The following is a 17,758-nucleotide window of genomic DNA, read 5'->3' on the forward strand; positions in this document are numbered from 1 at the left end:
TTCTGTCTAAAGCCCGTACTCTTTAATTTTACGTGAGGGTGCTTCCTGCTTTTCAGGTGAGCCTACACTTACTGGAGTACTGGAGTGGTTACCTTCATTTCAAAATTTGACGTCAGGCAGTAGCATGTTACACGGATGAGGCTGTAATTGCTTCAGACAACCACAGGCCCTTTGTGAAACAAACGAATTGGCATCCTGCCTCAGCTTTGCCATGAACACCCTTTAGGTTCTTTGCACTCGCCCTAGGAAGTTGCACTACTGAAATTTTAGACGTAAAGGACATCTTTAAGACACCCTTCTTGTTCGTGGGCTGTAGTCATTATTCGAGAGTTCTAACTTTTTAAAGGCAACCTCACAAACATCAAATCAAAGTCCCTCGTCGGCACCGCTAAACTGCATGTGGGAGGGGCGCCACCCCTTCCACAGACGATGTCTACAAAACTAACTTTGGATAACGTTATCTCAAACAAAACACCGTCCCGCCTGTGTTGGTCCTGCAACAAGGGCAATTTCGTAAAGCAGGCTTCACCTCATGCACAGAAGCATCAGGTGAAGCCCACTTTCGGGTTGTGTCGTTTATATTCGTGGAATAGTCGAATATTCGAATACTGGATATTTGATTCGCCAATCGAATAGTTCGAGCGTTTGATATTCGATTCGAATTCGAGAACTCGAATATTCGCACACCCCTACTTTTTAGGGTTAAACCCGTATCCGCCCGATATCTACCCCCCGAACGAAATCTGTAAAAATTAGGGTTTAACCCGAATCTGCCCGAAAACATCGATGTCGCGTGGCACACTCGTAAGCGTGCATTAAAATAAAGTTTGATAACATTGCTTAACATTAGTTCCATGTTAAGACAAATTTTTATTTTTAAAAAAATCACCCGAATTCCTGACGACAGAATATGCCGTAACGGGATTTAACCCGAATACACCCAAATTTTCGAGTGGAAAAAATATCACCCGAAATTCACCCCCCGAATTTGGCCAAAAATAAAACCCGAAAAAGTCAGGCCCTAACCATATGTTACATGTTGTGCCATGCCCTTTATGTAAGCTTCGAAAACTATTAAATTACCTGAGCTGGTAACATAAAATGAATAGTGAGGCGTTTTAATCACTTTGTTTTTTTAAAAAGTCTGATAAATACAATGAAAAAATGGCTAGGAAGCAAGCGAGCTGGTGATGATGATGCATAATGTAAAACCCAGAGACTAGGGAACACGAAAGGACAGACACAAACACGAAGTCTCTCTCTCAAGTCTCATTTGAGACTTCGTGTTTGTGTCTGTCCTTTCGTGTTCCCTAGTCTTGGGGGTTTTACATTATGCTCATAAATATGTTTGCTTAGTGCATTCTCAATCTCATGCATATGCACTCCATTCTTCATTGCACATATTCAATTCTGTCTGTGTTGGTCCTGCAGCGTGTGCAGTTAACAATGGGTTACAATTGGAAGACACGGCTCTTCGTTTGAGTACGGACTCCTGACCTACACCCAGTCTGAAAAAATTTGCAACAAGATTGGGGCATCACAGCCTTCAAAGTATCAGAAGGCTGGTTTGCGTGGTTTATAGAACGCCATGGACTTATCCGCGGATTAACAGTGGAAGCCCTTGCTTTGTTGGAGGACTTTTGCTGCAGTGCCCCCTGGCGGTGCCAAAGCATTGCATGCTGAAGCATGAAGTGCCAAAGCACTTGGCAGCCATCAGAAAAGCTGTCTAAAGGCTCAGGACTCTGGTACAAAGCAAACAACACTCTCCCAGTTCTCTTCACAATAAAGGTACATTGAGAACGGCAAGTTCACCTCGTACGTTGTTGCCTGTTCCATAATTGGACATTTGGATAATTCGGACATTTGCGTCAGTCGCACGCGATCTGAATTGACGAGGTTTTGCTGACATTACTAATACAGTCAAGCTCCTTTACAACGAATGCCTTTATAACGAGAAGACAGTTACAATGAAAGTTTTTCACAGTCCAGTCAGCATCCATTAGGGCACAAATATATATATATATATATTTCCGCCCCTTTATGACGAATTCTTTTGTAACAGAGCTACTAGAAATAACAAAGTTGTGCCCCGGTCTGATCGAAGCCTGATCTGCGAAGCACAAGACCCATATAATGAAGTTTTAGAAGCAACTGCCTCATGCAACATAATTGGGTTCCCTTTCTGCCTGTGTCACGCGGCTGGCTTCCGGCTTAGAGGTTTTATGAACGGATTAGCAGAGGGCACGAGTGGAGGTCACATGCCTCCAGTGTCTTCTTAGTCACTACTGGAGATGACCAATATGAATAGAAAGAAAAAGAGAGCCCACAAAGGGCTCATGCCTCTGGTACTGTAACTTAGAGAGAGCTGGTCACGGACCCAAAAAATGTCGCAGTTTTTTTTTTTTTAGCCCGAGGTAAGCAAATCGCTGTTTTCTTATGCCTGCCCGTGCCCTAAGCTGTCTGAATTCATAATCGGGTGAGGTTAGGATGCTAGAATTAACACTTTTCACTGTCTCAGGCATTCGCTCTACAGTGCCTTACATTCTGAAACCAGGACCACATCGCCCGCTACGGTGGCGACACTGCCCATTATGAACAGACCACAGCTGGTGCGCGTGGTTCATTATCTCCCATGCTTCTGGTAAAACTCATCTTCAGAAATTCTATTGGTATTGGTATTGGGCACAATCCGCGTGTTGCCACCTTTTGCAGTGAAAAATACCGGCTGAGGGAGAGGAGGTGGAATAGAGGGAAAGGGGGAAGCTCGCAGGAAAGGGAAGTGGGTGAGGGGTGGAAGAGCACACAGAGAAAACGAGAGAGAGAGAGAGCTCAAGACACTACGGGGAAACGTGTTCCTGTGCGTAATAAATAATAATGATATTCCAGGATATATGAGGGTGATATATGAGGGTGATATGATGAGGGATATATAAGGATGATATTCCAGGCCGGTATAATACCGGCCTGGTGGAAACCCTAATGTCACTGGACACGGGGGAGAGTTTGGACTCCTAGCCAATGACGGGCCCCGTTGACACAAGCAGCGGCATGTGGAGAGAACCGGTTGTGGGGACATCGCTGTGACCTTGTGGAGCAATAAAGCGCTGAGAACATGACACGTGCACGAAATGGAGTATTTTGGGCTTTTGTTACCTTTTGACCCGGCTACAGGTTTTGGGATTAACGAGTGTAAATAATATGTTTAGAATTGACCTCACGTTTTGATATTGCAACTAAAATCAATGCAATCCCTCGTTTTGAATGGTTGGCGATGCGCAATGTCAAAATGACGTGTGGCTATCATCGCCAGGGCTTGTGTAGGGATGGCCATGAGGGCAAAATAATGCAGCGAACATTCATTAGGTCTGGAGCCATTATTTACTTTTTTTGCGTCAATCTTTTCGAAACGTTCACCGCCAGCAATGTATCGCGGTGCGTTCGAAAAAAGTACGCCTCGTACGCCCGTTTGCTGTCCCTTTTAAGCGGACTATGACGCCGTGTTTTTTGACACCGCTGGAGCAACAAACTCTTTCACATGTGCGTGACACCATTCACATTCAGTCTACGCATACATAACTGTATTGAGACTAATACAGTCACTCTAGGATGTAATATCGCTGCACATTCCTTTTTAACGAAATCGCCTTTACAACGAATATTTGCCGCGTCCCCTTGGAGTTCGTTGTAGAAACTGTGGATAATAAACGTGCCAATACTACTAATTGGGGTAGGACACGTTTAACCCGATAAAGTCCGATCCTTTATAGAGTCTTGCGTAAGAACATCCCATAGTACTTCATTTCTACTAACAATCATTATGAACAAAATAACGAATAACGCTATACAGTAGTATGGCACGATTTATTAAGGAATAGATTGACGTTAGGCTCACACACTTTATTATAAGGAATCCCCGCACCAGCTGTGCTGTCTGAGGTTCTCCCTGGGAGTTTCGGCAGACTTTCCAGTCAAATGTCTGCATAGTTTCCCCTGAAGTCGGCCCAAGGCTCAAGCTAACCCTCTCTCCTGCCTGCTGGCCTCTCTCTATCTGTCCATGCCTGTATACTGTTCATAGATACAGTTGCTTGGTGGCACTAACACAGAATTAAAAAAATAGCATTTTAAGGAAGGATGTTATTCAGTGACGTATACCAACGCCACCTAGATACAGAACGCGTGCTTAATGCCTCGTCCCTCTTCTTCGCTATGCAGACATATAAAGTCTGAATTCTTCTGCTACCGTGATTCACTGTTCCGCGAACTCTAGAGCTATGATAGGTGATTGCATATAACTTTTCAAATTTGAACCTGTAGACTGAAAGTGCAATAGGCTTCTCATAGTCTTAAGAAGAGAAAAAACAATAACCGGTTTGCACTTTATTTTGTTTTTCCATTTACTATGTGGGGACATTCACTACTCGCAGACGACAGTTACTGTCCCATGTGGTTGACGGTGGCTCGCCTCCATCTCTTCGACCGCTGGAAGCACATCCGTGATTGGCTACAGCCATTGAAAACACGATCCTGATTCGCTGTCTCTTAGTTGTTACGTCATGCAGACGAGTAAGCAGGCTTTCTCTGTCTAGGTGGTGTTGCATAGACCATGTAAAGAATGAGTATTTAAAGGGACGGTCACATCTAGAGGGCCATGTATGAAACCGACACCACTACGTTTGGCACTGGCTGACAGTCTACCCAGCAAATCCGTCCGAAAAGTGCTCATATATTAAATGAACGAATTTTGAAGATCAGCCCTGCTTCAGCAGCCGCACAAGCCCTGGCAGCGTGACGTCACTCCACAAGCGGAGGAATGAGGGGGAAGTGCACAGAGGAGGAAAGGTGCCGTCCAGATGCCCGGTCAGCCGCGACATTCCTAAGGGTTGCAGCCTCATTGATTCATAGGCAGTTTCTAGAGAGGGAATTCCAGCACACACTCAATATTAGTCCTCTGCTCTTGACATGTATTCAATTGAATGACAGTCAAGCTAAATTGCTCCTTCGTGTGGGATTTTCAGTACTGTGGTCCACGAGGAACGAAGAGACACCGTATTTTTGAAATGGACTGGAACAGATGCGAGTGTCCTTTTTAATGATGTCTGTTTAAACAAAATGCAGAAACTGACACTGAAGATTTTTGTTTAAGTTTAATATGTACAAGCTTTCACGTGGACCTCCACGCGAAAGCTCGTACAAATTAAACTTAAACAAAAATCTTCAGTGTCGGTTTCTGTATTTTGTTTATGTGATCTGCAGGACTTGACTCCCCTCTTCCTATACCCTAATGATGTCTGTTTGGAAGACATATTCGTGGACCTTCTTGGTATCATCCACTGTGAAAGATATTTATCTAGCTGGAGTAATATACCGTGAAGGATTTAAAGCTGATTATGGCAGATGAAAATTTCTTGAAATTTTATTAAATTGTGATGATGGTCAGGCCACAAGCCAACTAGCCAACCTGTCGCCGGAGTAAAAGAGGTTGACATCAGTCTGCAGCCCACATCGTTCTGAAACCAAGATGAATTGTTTACAGTGTCCTTCCTATTCCCTGCAGACGCCCTGCAGACACTCTTCAAATTGCTCAACCACTGCCTGACTACCATAACCATCAAAGAAGAATACGGCCCATAACACCAGCCATTTTTGCCGACTCTGAACACCTCTATGAGGGGCTCCCAAGCAGCCACATCCCCCACGACTACAACTGGACCAGTGGGCAATGCCGATGTTCCATATTTGCAGGCATCTCTAGACTGCCACATCACTCGTCATTTTGGGCTGTGGACACCACAGATAGGGATTCCTACTACACACTTACTCGTCTATTTTTATGCCAACCCCCTGGGACAACTCTACTGTATCGAGTCGGAACAGACTGGCTCACGTACATTAGAAATGGGACTCTGGAACAACGAGGACACAGCCGGCATACCGACGGCGGAATATTGGAAGCACAATTCATAGCACCTCAGGGTACAGATTCCGAAACCAACAACTGTCACAGAAGCATTCCAGCCCTGGGTGCCACACATCAACTGCTGAAGGCAGTTCACCAACTCATCTATGTTGCAACAGATAGACTCGTCAGCTCCAAGTACAAGTTGTACAAGTACAGCTGTACAGGTGGTTCTACTGTAGTGTGGTCCTATAATCAACCTGCATTTTCTTGTCGTTGTTTCGCTCGTGATCTTAGTGAGAACGGGAACAATCTTGCGGACGGGTTATCGCATTATTTTTTCGGTTCTGCTCCGGTTCTGGTTCAACACTGTCATAAAAATTGCTGTTCGGGTTCGGTTCCAGCAAAAATAACGGTTCGATTACGGTTCGACACCCTGCATACATGTGCGATCTCTGCGTAGCCGAGTTCAGCCACAGCACAGGTCCGTGCAATCACGAGAGGGCACACGTGTGAGAATCCACAGACGTGCAGCTTCTATCTTGCAGGGCCCACAGCAACAACCTGCAATGTCACAAGCGGACACACATGAGGGGAGGAGCCCTGTAAGTGTGATTCCTCTTGTGCAAAGTTCGGTCAGAGCATCAGTCTGCGTAATCGTAGGAGGACACACATGGACGAGAAGCCATAAACATGCGAGCTCTGCCCTGCAGCAAGAACTTGTGGTGCCACAAGCAGACACATGGGCGAGGACCCCTACAGCGGGATCTCTGTCACAGCGCAGACCTAGGGCACCACAGGTGGGCACACACAGGTCAGAAGCCATACGAGAGCATTCTGTGTTCTGTAAACTTCAGGCCGAGCACTAAACTTCAGCATTACACGTGGACCTACATTAGTGGTTGCAAAGCCATACAAATGCAACCTCTGTCCTGCAGGGTTCAGCGACGGCATGAGGACACACCAGCCAGAGAATAAGCTGCGAGCAGAGAACTGGCCCGTTCAGACAGAGCGAGAGCGAACCTGTGGCTTCAGAAGTAGTCACGACACTCTTGGGATAGAAGCCATACAGGTGCAGGGTCCACGTACACATAAAAGAGGCTGTCCAAGCATCAGTTGTGTTCCGCCACATGTCCTCAATTCAGAGGCCTGAAGAAGCAGATGGTGATGTGCGGAGAGGAAGGACTGTAAGGATGCAGTCTGTATACCACCGCACCTTATTTCTTTGTGATTTGAAACTCACATTCATGAACAGAGCGGAGAAAGAGTTTGATTGGGGGGCTGGATTGGGTGGTGGCACTTGTGAAATGTTCCTGACATTCCTCGCATCCTCTTCCTGACACAGGCTCCGAATTCTATCTGAGCCTTCTGTCTTCTAATCTACAATTCTACCAAATTGGTGGCACTGTCAAACACTATGATGTCATTTGTTTAGAAACAGGGAGAGGTCTATTAGGTGACACAGAAAGGCCACGCCTCCTGATTTTTCGTCTGCTTTGGAAGACGGAATGCCAGTGTGGTGGGAACATGGAAATCGTGCTCTCGGACGGTGTAGCAGAAATGCGCCTCTACCTCCGCCTGCTCACGACGTCGCGTCGGGCACCGCCAAGTGAGAATGGACCTTTTTCATGTGTGTGTTATTCCGGTGTCAGAATGCAAAACTTCGTATTTTGACCTCAAATGAGTGTGTGGCACTTTTCGGACTGGCACATCACGTGGGACACTAGTAAGAGGAGATTGCAAAAAGGAATGCAGATAGAGTGAAAGCGATTGTACTAACTAGAGTGCGAAGCAGCAGTGGCTGACCATGCGCGTATGCTTAGTTGGAAAAGGTCCATTGGCTCCAAAAGTTTGTACCAGCAGCCGTCTGTGCACGATGGAGCGGTGCCTGCAGAACTCAGTCTTCCCGACATACGTCTCTTCGTGCAGATGTCGTCGATAAAAGTATCCAATGGTGGCAGCTAAGTCCAGCTTTGGGATGTTGCTAGGGTTATCCAAACCAATTCAGTTTCCCCAACATGGTTTTGTGGTGCCCTGTAGATAACAGTGAAGTGTAACGCTAAACAGTTTGGTTATTCTTAGTCATTTTGGTACCGAAACCCAGGACAGGTCGTCTTGCACATGAATCACCGTCGAGCAGTGGTGTAGCTAGACCTCTATGGTATGGGGGGGGGGGGGGGGCTGTTTTGCAGCTGCTATTGTAGGATCCACATCTAAGTTAATTATAGAAGGGCCAAGAACTAAAAAGTGCATAATATGTAGCGAGACACTCGAATTTAACTCGTTACTTTTCCAAAGTGGCTTAGGAACTATACATGGCAACATATTTTTCTCCACAGTAACCTAATTAGCTGGTAACGAGATCCTTCCCCACCTCTGCTGTTACGCCTGAAAGGTCCTCCATCTAACTCGTCTCCGAACCAAACACCCGCAATACACTACAACAAAAAGTGGGTATTCAAACGAGACGTGTGATGATCAAAAGCGAGTGAGCGAATGAAATCTAAATCGCAGATGTCGTTGATTATGACAGAAATTAACCCATGGCTAATGCGGACATTTTCAATTAGGTCTTGCGTGTTTCCACACTGGAATTCGTAGCATGGACACCACTGGGACATAGCTGTCATATGCAAAACTGAAACCACACATGGCTCGTTGTCTGCTCGCCAAAACTGGTTCGCTTGACGGCAGAACCCTCTGCTAACCCTCCTGCAAAGAAATGTAGCTGGGAGTAAGCATTCTCGGATTATGGCACAAAGCTTGGAAGTTATTTCTAGCCATGACTAAAGTTGCGTTCATTTTCATGTGCAGCGCTGAAAAAGGAGGACGATTGACGTCGTCTGCTATGGTCGCCTGCTGGTGCAGAACTTGCCGCCACCGTCCAACGTTTAAATTACTTCAGTTCGTTTTCTGCATCAAGGCTCAATAGATATGTAGCGGCCAACTTCACTATCACCGCCATCGCCTGTGCCCCGTGAGTGCTTACCTCGAGCGTAGGTGTCGAGCGTACCCGCAGCTCATTAAAACATTATTCTTCCCTCAGCCATCAGTTGTGTCAGACCTCGCTTATTGTAGCGCAGCTACAAATTGGTGACCCGGACGTGACGTCACTCCCGGACAGCGATCACATACCCGTCACCGCAGAGGCCACTGTCACCAACCTTCACCTACCGCTGTATTCCCTGGCTGATCCTCAACTCTGGTTTGCCCAAGTAGCCGACCTCGTCGTAGGGAAGGTCGTCGCTGACCTCCCCTACGCGATCATGGGCGCCGATTTCTTGAACCACTTCGACCTCCTGGTGGATATTCGTCGCAGTTGTCTCGTCGACACCACACTGCTTGAGGTCCGCGGTTTTCCGTCTGTTTTCGCGCTCTCAGTCCTACGCTCCGCCTGCCCGACCGCAGCCCTTTCGCAGACATCGTCAACGACTTTCCTGCCATTTTACGCCCTGCAGCAGAAGACGCTCCTTCCAAGCACGACACCGTCCATTACATAGTCACCAAAGGACCACCCATAGGCGCCCGTCCCCACCGGCTGGCGCCCGAGCGCTTGCGTATTGTGAAGCAGGAATTCGACCATATGTTGGACCTATCATCAGACCATCTTCCAGCGCATGGTCCTCACCTCTTCATATGGTTCCAAAATCTACCGGCGACTGGTGCCTTTGTGGCAATTATCGGACCCTGAACCCCGTTACATTGCCGGACCGCTATCCACTGCCGCACATACAGGACTTTACCGCCCGTCTGCACGGAACTTCTTACTTCTCGAAGATCGACCTAATTAACGCATACCACAAGATTCCTGTTCATCCACCAGATATTCCAAAAACCGCTATCACGACTCCATTCGGGCTCTTCGAGTACGTGCAAATGCCCTTTGGCCTGCGCAACGCAGCTCAGACGTTTCAGCGTTTTATCGACCATGTTCTCCGGGGTTTAACATTTTGCTTTGCGTACCTGGACGATATTCTCGTTGCCAGTTTTTCTGACGATGAACACCGAGACCACCTGCGCCAGTTGTTCACTCGCCTCCAGGAATTCGGCATAGTCATCAATGCATCTAAGTGCGAGTTTGTAGTTTCCACCCTCAAGTTTCTCGGGCACACCATCACTCTGCACGGAATTTCACGCAGTGGCATAGCCACGGGGGGGCTAGGGGGGGAGCCCCCCCTACCTGCCACGGACCGACCCACAGAAATCGTGCAAATCCGAGGAGAAAATAATATATATATTGGGGGGGGGGGGGGTGACAGTGTGACGATCGCAAAAGTTCTTAAAGTTCATGGCGTCTAAGCAGCACTCTTGAATGGTTTTCAAAGTATGAGCTTTTCAAAATCCTTCCAATCTCGTGACACCACCTCATTGGACATGACAGCCTATACATGTAATCGTATTGTGCACGTCCAAATCAATTATTTTCGTTCTGTTTTCTTATCGAGCCCCCCCTACCTTGGAGGTCTGGCTACGCCACTGATTTCACGTCAGGGCGATAAAGTCCAGCGCATCCTCGACTGCACACTGCCTACCTCCCACACCAGACTCCGCAGATCTTTGGGACTCATCAATTTCTATCAAAGTTTCGTTCCGCGCTGTGCAGACGTCATCGAGCCTTTGCACCATCTGCTCGCCGACACCGGCCGCAAACAGCAGAAAACTACCGCCCTGACTTAGACTGATCAAGCTCAACTAGCCTTTGCAACCGTCAAACAGCACCTTGCCGATGCAACCCTCCTGCATCATCCGCAGCCTAACGCCAAGACGGCCTTATTGGTCGACGCTTCAAACAAAGCAGTTGGAGTCGTCTTGCAACAACTCTGCAACGGCAAATGGTGCCCACTAGGTTTCTTTTCGCACAAGCTTTCCCTAACTCAGCGTCGCGATAGCACCTCCGGGTGGGAGCTTTTGGTGGCATATCTCGCTATGAAACACTACAGGCATTTCCTAGAAGGCCCATCTTTCACGCTGCATACCAACCACAAGCCCCTCCCTCGTCCATGCCATGAACACCACCCACTCTCTCCGAGGAGAGCGTCACATGGCATTCATACTCGAGTTCACCGACGACGTCCGCCACATCCCCGGAACCTCCAACAACGCTGCCGACGCCTTGTCACGGCTTGACATCGCCGCTGTTTCCACCCAACCGTCACGGGCGTCTCGACGCCGTCGGGCTCTCTTAAGTTTGCCCAGTGTCCCTGCCATCCTCCACCACATTACTTTGGTGCGACATCTCCACCGGTTCACCACCACTCTTCGTGCCGTCTGAGTTCTCCGCTGCGTCTTCAACTCCTTGCACAACCTTTCGCACCCTGGCATTCGGGCATCACAGAGGTTAGTTCAAGAACGCTATATCTGGCCTGACATAAACCGCGATGTCCGCCGTTGGACCCGCTCCTGCCTGTCCTGCCAACGGTCCAAAGTTCAACGTTTCCCCACCCGGACTTTTCCTCACCCCGGACGTGCGGTTGGGCCGTGTTCGCATTGATATTGTCGGCCCCCTTCCTCCGGTACATGGCAAGCGCTGCTTACTAACAAATCTCGACTGCAAATCGACCGCTTTACTCGCTGACATAACTGCAGAATCGGTAGCCTCAGCCCTCCTCTCTGGCTGAATTTCTCGGTTTGGCGTGCCGTCCTCCATAACAACAGAACGAGGCCGACAATTCGACTGCCACTCTCTTCAGGGAGCTCTGCCACCTGCTCGGCACCAAGTACATAACGTACCACCGCCTACCACCCCGTCACCAATGGTATCGTTGAACGTCTGCACAGGCAACTCAAGGCAGCCCTCTGTGTCGCGAACGATACGCGACCCCGGCTGGATCGTCTCCCCCTTGTGCTCCTAGGCATCCGCTCGTCCTTGAAGACTGACCTGCGCTGCTCTTCAGCCGACCTCCTGTACGTCTCGTCCCTACGGATGCCCGGAGCTTTCTTCACACCAGTCGAATTGCCAGCTGTGCCCGACCCCTCCTCCTACCTCGACCGCCTACGTTCAGTATTTCGTGACATGGTGGCAACACCTCCTCGGATCCCTCGCCGTTCTTGCACAATCTTCTGTAGCCCTGACCTGGACACCGCGACACATGTTTTTGTCTGACGTGACACCCTTCGCGCCCCCTCCAGCCACCATATGATGGTCCCTTTAAAGTACTTCACCGTGCCGACAAATACTTCGAGGTGCAGCTGCCGCGCGATCCCGACAACATTACCTTGGACCGGCTGAAGCCCGCCCACCTCGCGGACATCGATGCACTCCCGCCGCCCACAACCCACCTTCCCTCCCCTGCAGCACTGCCCAGTGTTACAAGCAGTCACCGTCCGTCACCGCGTCCGTCAACACGCCACTTTCACTGGGCTTCACCTTTCGTTCAACCCTCCACAATCGCCGCAGGGGGAACCCTTGTAGCGGCCAACTTCACTATCATCGCGATCGCTTGCGGCCCCGCGAGTCTTTACCTCGAGCGTAGGTGTCGAGCGCACCCGCAGTTCATTAAAACATTATTCTTCCCTCGGCCATCACTTGTGTCAGACCTCGCTTATTGTAGCGCTGCTACAGATATAATGCTGACTAAGATAAGGTAAGGTGCTGACTGCAGATGCAACGGTAACGGTATGGGTGACCCCAACGTTGGAACAACTTCTAGTTTGTTCTTCGGTCATCTCCCTTGGCCGTGCTGCTGCTTCCTCAACATCGCTTCTAGTGTCGTGTGCACCACTTATGTGCAAATCTTTACGACTGTGCGTTTGAACCAGCATCATACTTATTAAACTTTGACGTAGGAGCTTCAATTTAACGACTCTCAGTTCTCCACTGCCTCGTCCTCTCTCACATGGCGTACTTGCCTCTCCACGTCTTGACCGCGGATCGACGTCCGCACTTTTCCTTGAAACGCCCCTTCTAATGTTAATGCATTACAGGTTGTTTCATTTGTATGACTGCTTCCACGCCAGTACTGGAGAGTGAATTGGGTTCAAATCCCCTCACCGACTGTGCTATCTGAAGATTTCTCTGGCTTTTCGTGCAGTCCTTCCAGGCTAATGTCAGCACAGCTCCCCCATGAAGTCAGCCAAGGACGCGTACTAGCCCCCCCCCCTGTCCTCCGTGTTTCAATGTCCGCACGCCGCTCATGGCCACAGTTGCTTCGCGGTGCTAGCACAGAATAAAAAAGGGGCCTAGCCTGTTTTAAACCATTAAAAATAACATTTCAAAAAAATAACACGTAAGCAGCAACTGTCAAAAATAAATCTCCCGCAATACATGTTTAAAAATCAACGCACAAAAATAATAACCGAAGTGTCCCCATGGAAATAAAAATGCTAAGGAATCCACGATTAAGAATATACCGTTAAAAATAAATCGTTTCAGAATCCCCTAAATCCACCTTACGGTTCTTACAGTCACGTGGTGTGGCCGCCAGTGAAATAGACAATCCGCTTTGGCAAACAGTCCCAAAGTCGGCGAATTTAATTGGGCTCCTACCATGAGTATACTTCGTACATCACACTTCCATACTTCATACACGAAGCAAGTGTACTTTACTTGAACGTCAGTGTAAAGCTAACTCTGGACACACGCACGAACGAGCGCTCAGCACTGCCACAGTTCACGTCGATGCTTTGTCAAGAGAAATAACGCAGGACATGCATGTAATGCGTAGGCTTTTCTACGCTCAAAGGAAAACATAGCAACAACACACACACACAACAAATATGGCAGCCATGACAGACCACTAGGTAGAGGTGAGTGCTAACAGTGGCAAAAACCACAAATGTAAGCAATGTCTTACTTCTCTCCTCTGCGTAGAGATATACATCTAGTACCTCGCTGTCATGTTGGACTACAGGATGTATCTTGAAACAGTGTATTTTTAACTATATATTTTGCAGCAATATACTTTTCATGGTGGATTCTTGAGCGACTGTTTTTTGGCTGGGAATTTTTGTGCAGTTGATTCTTTATCGGGGAATTTTACGCGGTTTATTGTAAAACAATGTATCACAGAGTTTTTCTCAAAGGATTTATTCTAAACGATTTATAGTGTAACCCCCAGTAAAATAAAGTATTTTATGATTATGATTGGTGGGTATTTATTTAACCCATAGTTAAATGAACATTTATTTGCATAGTTAACACACTTATTGCCCCAAATCATGGCACTACAGACAAGGTGCATGTGGAAAAAAATTGTAGGTGTACAAGTATTTGTTGGAGTCCCGGTCCTATAATCAACCTGGATTTTCTTGTTTCGTTTGTGATCTTAGTGAGGTCATCTTCTGCTTTGTCGAGAGCAGAAGACACATCTGTTATCCACAGCAATACCAATCAATCAATCAATCGCAGCACGATATCATAATCCACAGAAAATGATTCACTTGTGGTCCTGGCAGTGAAATCTCGATACTTTGCTTTTTCGCTAGTACTGCATTTTCACTCTAGCAGCACAACTGACCAGGTGGAGGCAGCCACTGCAGTGTTATCAAATACCATAGTACCAGATGTACTGGAACAAAACGGCAGATGACTACCAGGCATCGATCTTTCATAAATAATGTGGCCTCTGGATGGCAAACCATTTTTTGTGCAACATAGTGCCTTAATTTTGTGAGCGAATATTGTGCTAATCGACTACCAAGCTGTCAGCACTCTCAATGTCCAATTTCTGTAATTTCAGGAGCAAGAGAAGGCACAAGGATGCTTCATCTTGAGAAACAGCCCAGAGGACCTTGTAGTCGAGCGTCTACAAGTTGCGCTTCTTCAAATCTACTCTTCAATACAAACGCAACAACAGACGAACCACAATTCGACAACAGTTCACTGGTGACTACCAGCGATCGACTTTCAGATCAGAGCAAGGCTTGGGAGGCAGGCAAATCGACGACGTTTGCCCATGAGAAAGACAGGTTGTACAAGTGCACTGTTTGTTTGGCTACATGCATTGACATTGGCCACCTGGAAGATCACCTCATGGCTCACAAAACAAAGCCACTTACCTGCAACACATGTTCCGCGGCATTCTGTGATGCATCAACTCTGCGAGCGCATGCAAAAAGTCACACGGGAGAAGGGTTGCACAAGTACGCGACACTTGTACGCGCAATGGGTGCATGCAAGGGCGACCTCGGCCCCGCAGAGTTCAGCCAGGGCACGAGCCTGTCGGATCATAATCGAACACAAACGGGTGTGAAACTATACAAGTGCAATCTATGCCATGCAGAGTTCAGGGATGTCACAAAGCTGCGGAGTCACAAGTTAACACACAAGGGCGAGAGGCCATACAAGTGTGATCTCTGTCCTGCAGACTACAGCCAGAGAACATACCTGTTGCAACACAAGCGAACACACACAGGTAAGAAGCCATACAAGTGCGATCTCTGCAGTGCAGAGTTCTATGTCAGCAGAACGCTGCGGCATCACAAGCAAACACACACGGGGGAGAGGCCATACAAGTGCGACCTCTGTCCTGCAGAGTACATGCAGAGCACAAGCCTGTTGCATCACAAGCGAACGCACACAGGTGAGAAGCCATACAAGTGCGATCTCTGCCATGCAGAGTTCTATGACAGCACGAAGCTGCAGCATCACATGCGAAAACACACGGATGGAACACCATATAAGTGTGATGTCTGTCCTGCAGCGTTCAGCAGCAGGACAAGCCTGTCATATCACAAGCAAAAACACGTGGGTGACACGCCCTTTAAGTGCGACCTCTGTCCTGCAGAGTTCATGCTGAACCACTACCTGCAGTGTCACAGGCGAATCCACACAAGCGAAAAGCCATACAAGTGTGGTCTCTGTCCTGCAGGGTACAGCATAGAACGAGCCTGTCACGTCACATGCGAACACACACGGGTGAGAAGCCATACAAGTGTGGTATCTGCCATGCAGGGTTCAGCGAGAGAACAACGCTGAAACGTCACAAACGAACACACACAGGCGAGAGGCCATACAAGTGCGACCTCTGTCCTGCAGAGTTCAACCGGAGCTTGAACATGCAGAGTCACAGGCAAACACACATGGGTGAGAACCCACACAAGGGTGGTCTCTGTAGTGCAGAGTTCAGCGAGAGCACAGAACTACAGAGTCACATGCAAACACACGTGGGTGAGAGGCCATACAAGTGTGATCTCTGTCCCGCAAAATTCAGCTACAGCCGAAGCCTGTCGTGTCACATGCGAACTCACTGGGCAAGAAGCCATAAAAGTGCGAAGAGTTCAGTGCGAAGCTGAGGAATTACAAGTGAACATGCGTGAGCGAAAAGCCATTTAAGCGCAATCTCTCTCCTGAGGAGTTCAGCCAGAGCAGAAGCCCGTCGAACACCCAAGGGTGAAACGCCATACAAGTGTGATCTCTGCCTTGCAGTGTTCAGTTAGAGCACTTGTCTGCACAATCACAAGTAGACTCATATGAGCGAAAAGCCACAAACATGCGACCGCTGTCCTGTAGGGCCAACAGCGGGAGCTGTGATGTTAGAATCAGACATGCATGATCTAGAAGCCCTACAAGTGCGATCTCTCTCCTGCAGAGCCCAACGAGAGCACAAGCCTTTCATGTCGCAAGTAAACACACACATGGGTGACACACCATCTCTGTGTGTCAGAGTTCAGTCAGAGCATGAGTGTGCCTAATCAAAGGTGGACACACACGGGTGAGAAGCCATAAATGTGTGACCTCGCTTCTGACGTGTTCACCCGCAACAACTTGCAGTGTCAGAAGTGGACACACGAGGAGCCCTAGAAAGGCGATCTCTCTCTGGGAGAATTTTAGCCAGAGTGCAGACCTGGGGCATCGCAAGTGGGCACACACAGGTGAGAGGCCACACAAGAGCAATCTCTGCTCTGCGTACTTCAGGCAGAGCACAAACCTGCAGCGTTACAAGTGGGCCTACATGGGCGTGATGCCATGCAAATGCAACCTCTGTACTGCGGGGTTTATAGCCATAGCATGAAGACAGACCAGCCAGAGAATTGGCCTGCTCAGCCAAAGCGAACCTGTTGGTTCAGAAGTAGTCAGGACACCCCTGGATAGAAACCGTCCAAGTGCCATGTACACATGAAAGAGGCTGTCCGAAGTGTGAGTCGTGTTCCGTTACATGTATTGAATCCAAGGACTTAAAGAAGCACATGGTAATGTACAGTGAGGAATGGCTGTACAGATGCTGTCTGTATCCCACTGCAACTGATTTCTCTGTGATTTGAAACTCTCATCCATGAACAGAGTGAAAAAAGAGAATTTTATTGGAGCTGGATTGGGTGGTGACACCTGTGAAATGTAAAAAGAAAAAAAAGACATCATTCACAGGCTCTGAACAGTCAACCAGGGCCTACTTCAGTGAGCAAATTGCTCTTGTGTCCGTTTCTGATTCTATTCCCGTAGTGATCTTTTCTGATTTTCTTCCTCTTGTTTTATGCCCTACGTCTCCTCTAACGCTAAAATGAACAAATAAGTCGAACCAAAGAAATAAACAATTCTGCAAGATGTGTGACGTCTTGTGACCGAAATCCTGAGAAGTACTTTTAATGCCACTAGCAGCTGTAGTGGAATGGATTACCACCACTGTGAGAGAATCGTGTGTGGTTAGAAGAGATTAGAGGGAGTAAAATGCAAAAACAACTTGCTCTCAAATGAAAGACCGTGTTTCATTTAGCTTCATACAAGCAAAATTAGTCCACAGAGCGCTACCGGTTAGAAGAAAAACTCAATGAAAACAGAGCAGACTTTGGCAGCCACAAATGGGATCCCCCGGCGGAATGGGATTCGGAGGTGAAGATTGGCAGCACCCAATGAGACAGCAGGAGAAGCACACGCATAGCTATCGTGGCCGTGTAAATTTGGAACGGGCCCGATCGTAATGTTCC

At 48.0% G+C, this 17,758-nt stretch overlaps 1 protein-coding gene across 5 annotated transcripts in view; it reads left to right on the forward strand.

Moving 5' to 3' along the window:
* LOC135376139 (zinc finger protein ZFP2-like) overlaps nt 1–17,369 on the forward strand; it is a 43,800-nt gene extending 26,431 nt beyond the window's left edge. For all 5 annotated transcript variants that reach the window (XM_064608720.1, XM_064608739.1, XM_064608729.1 and 2 more), the window contains one exon: nt 14,575–17,369. In XM_064608720.1, coding sequence (XP_064464790.1) covers nt 14,575–15,812 — 1,238 coding nt within the window. In that variant the 3' untranslated portion in view covers nt 15,813–17,369. The remainder of the gene's footprint in view (nt 1–14,574) is intronic.
* The last annotated feature ends 389 nt before the right edge of the window (nt 17,370–17,758 follow it).

Source organism: Ornithodoros turicata, chromosome 1, assembly GCF_037126465.1.
Source record: "Ornithodoros turicata isolate Travis chromosome 1, ASM3712646v1, whole genome shotgun sequence".
NCBI lineage: Eukaryota > Metazoa > Arthropoda > Arachnida > Ixodida > Argasidae > Ornithodoros > Ornithodoros turicata.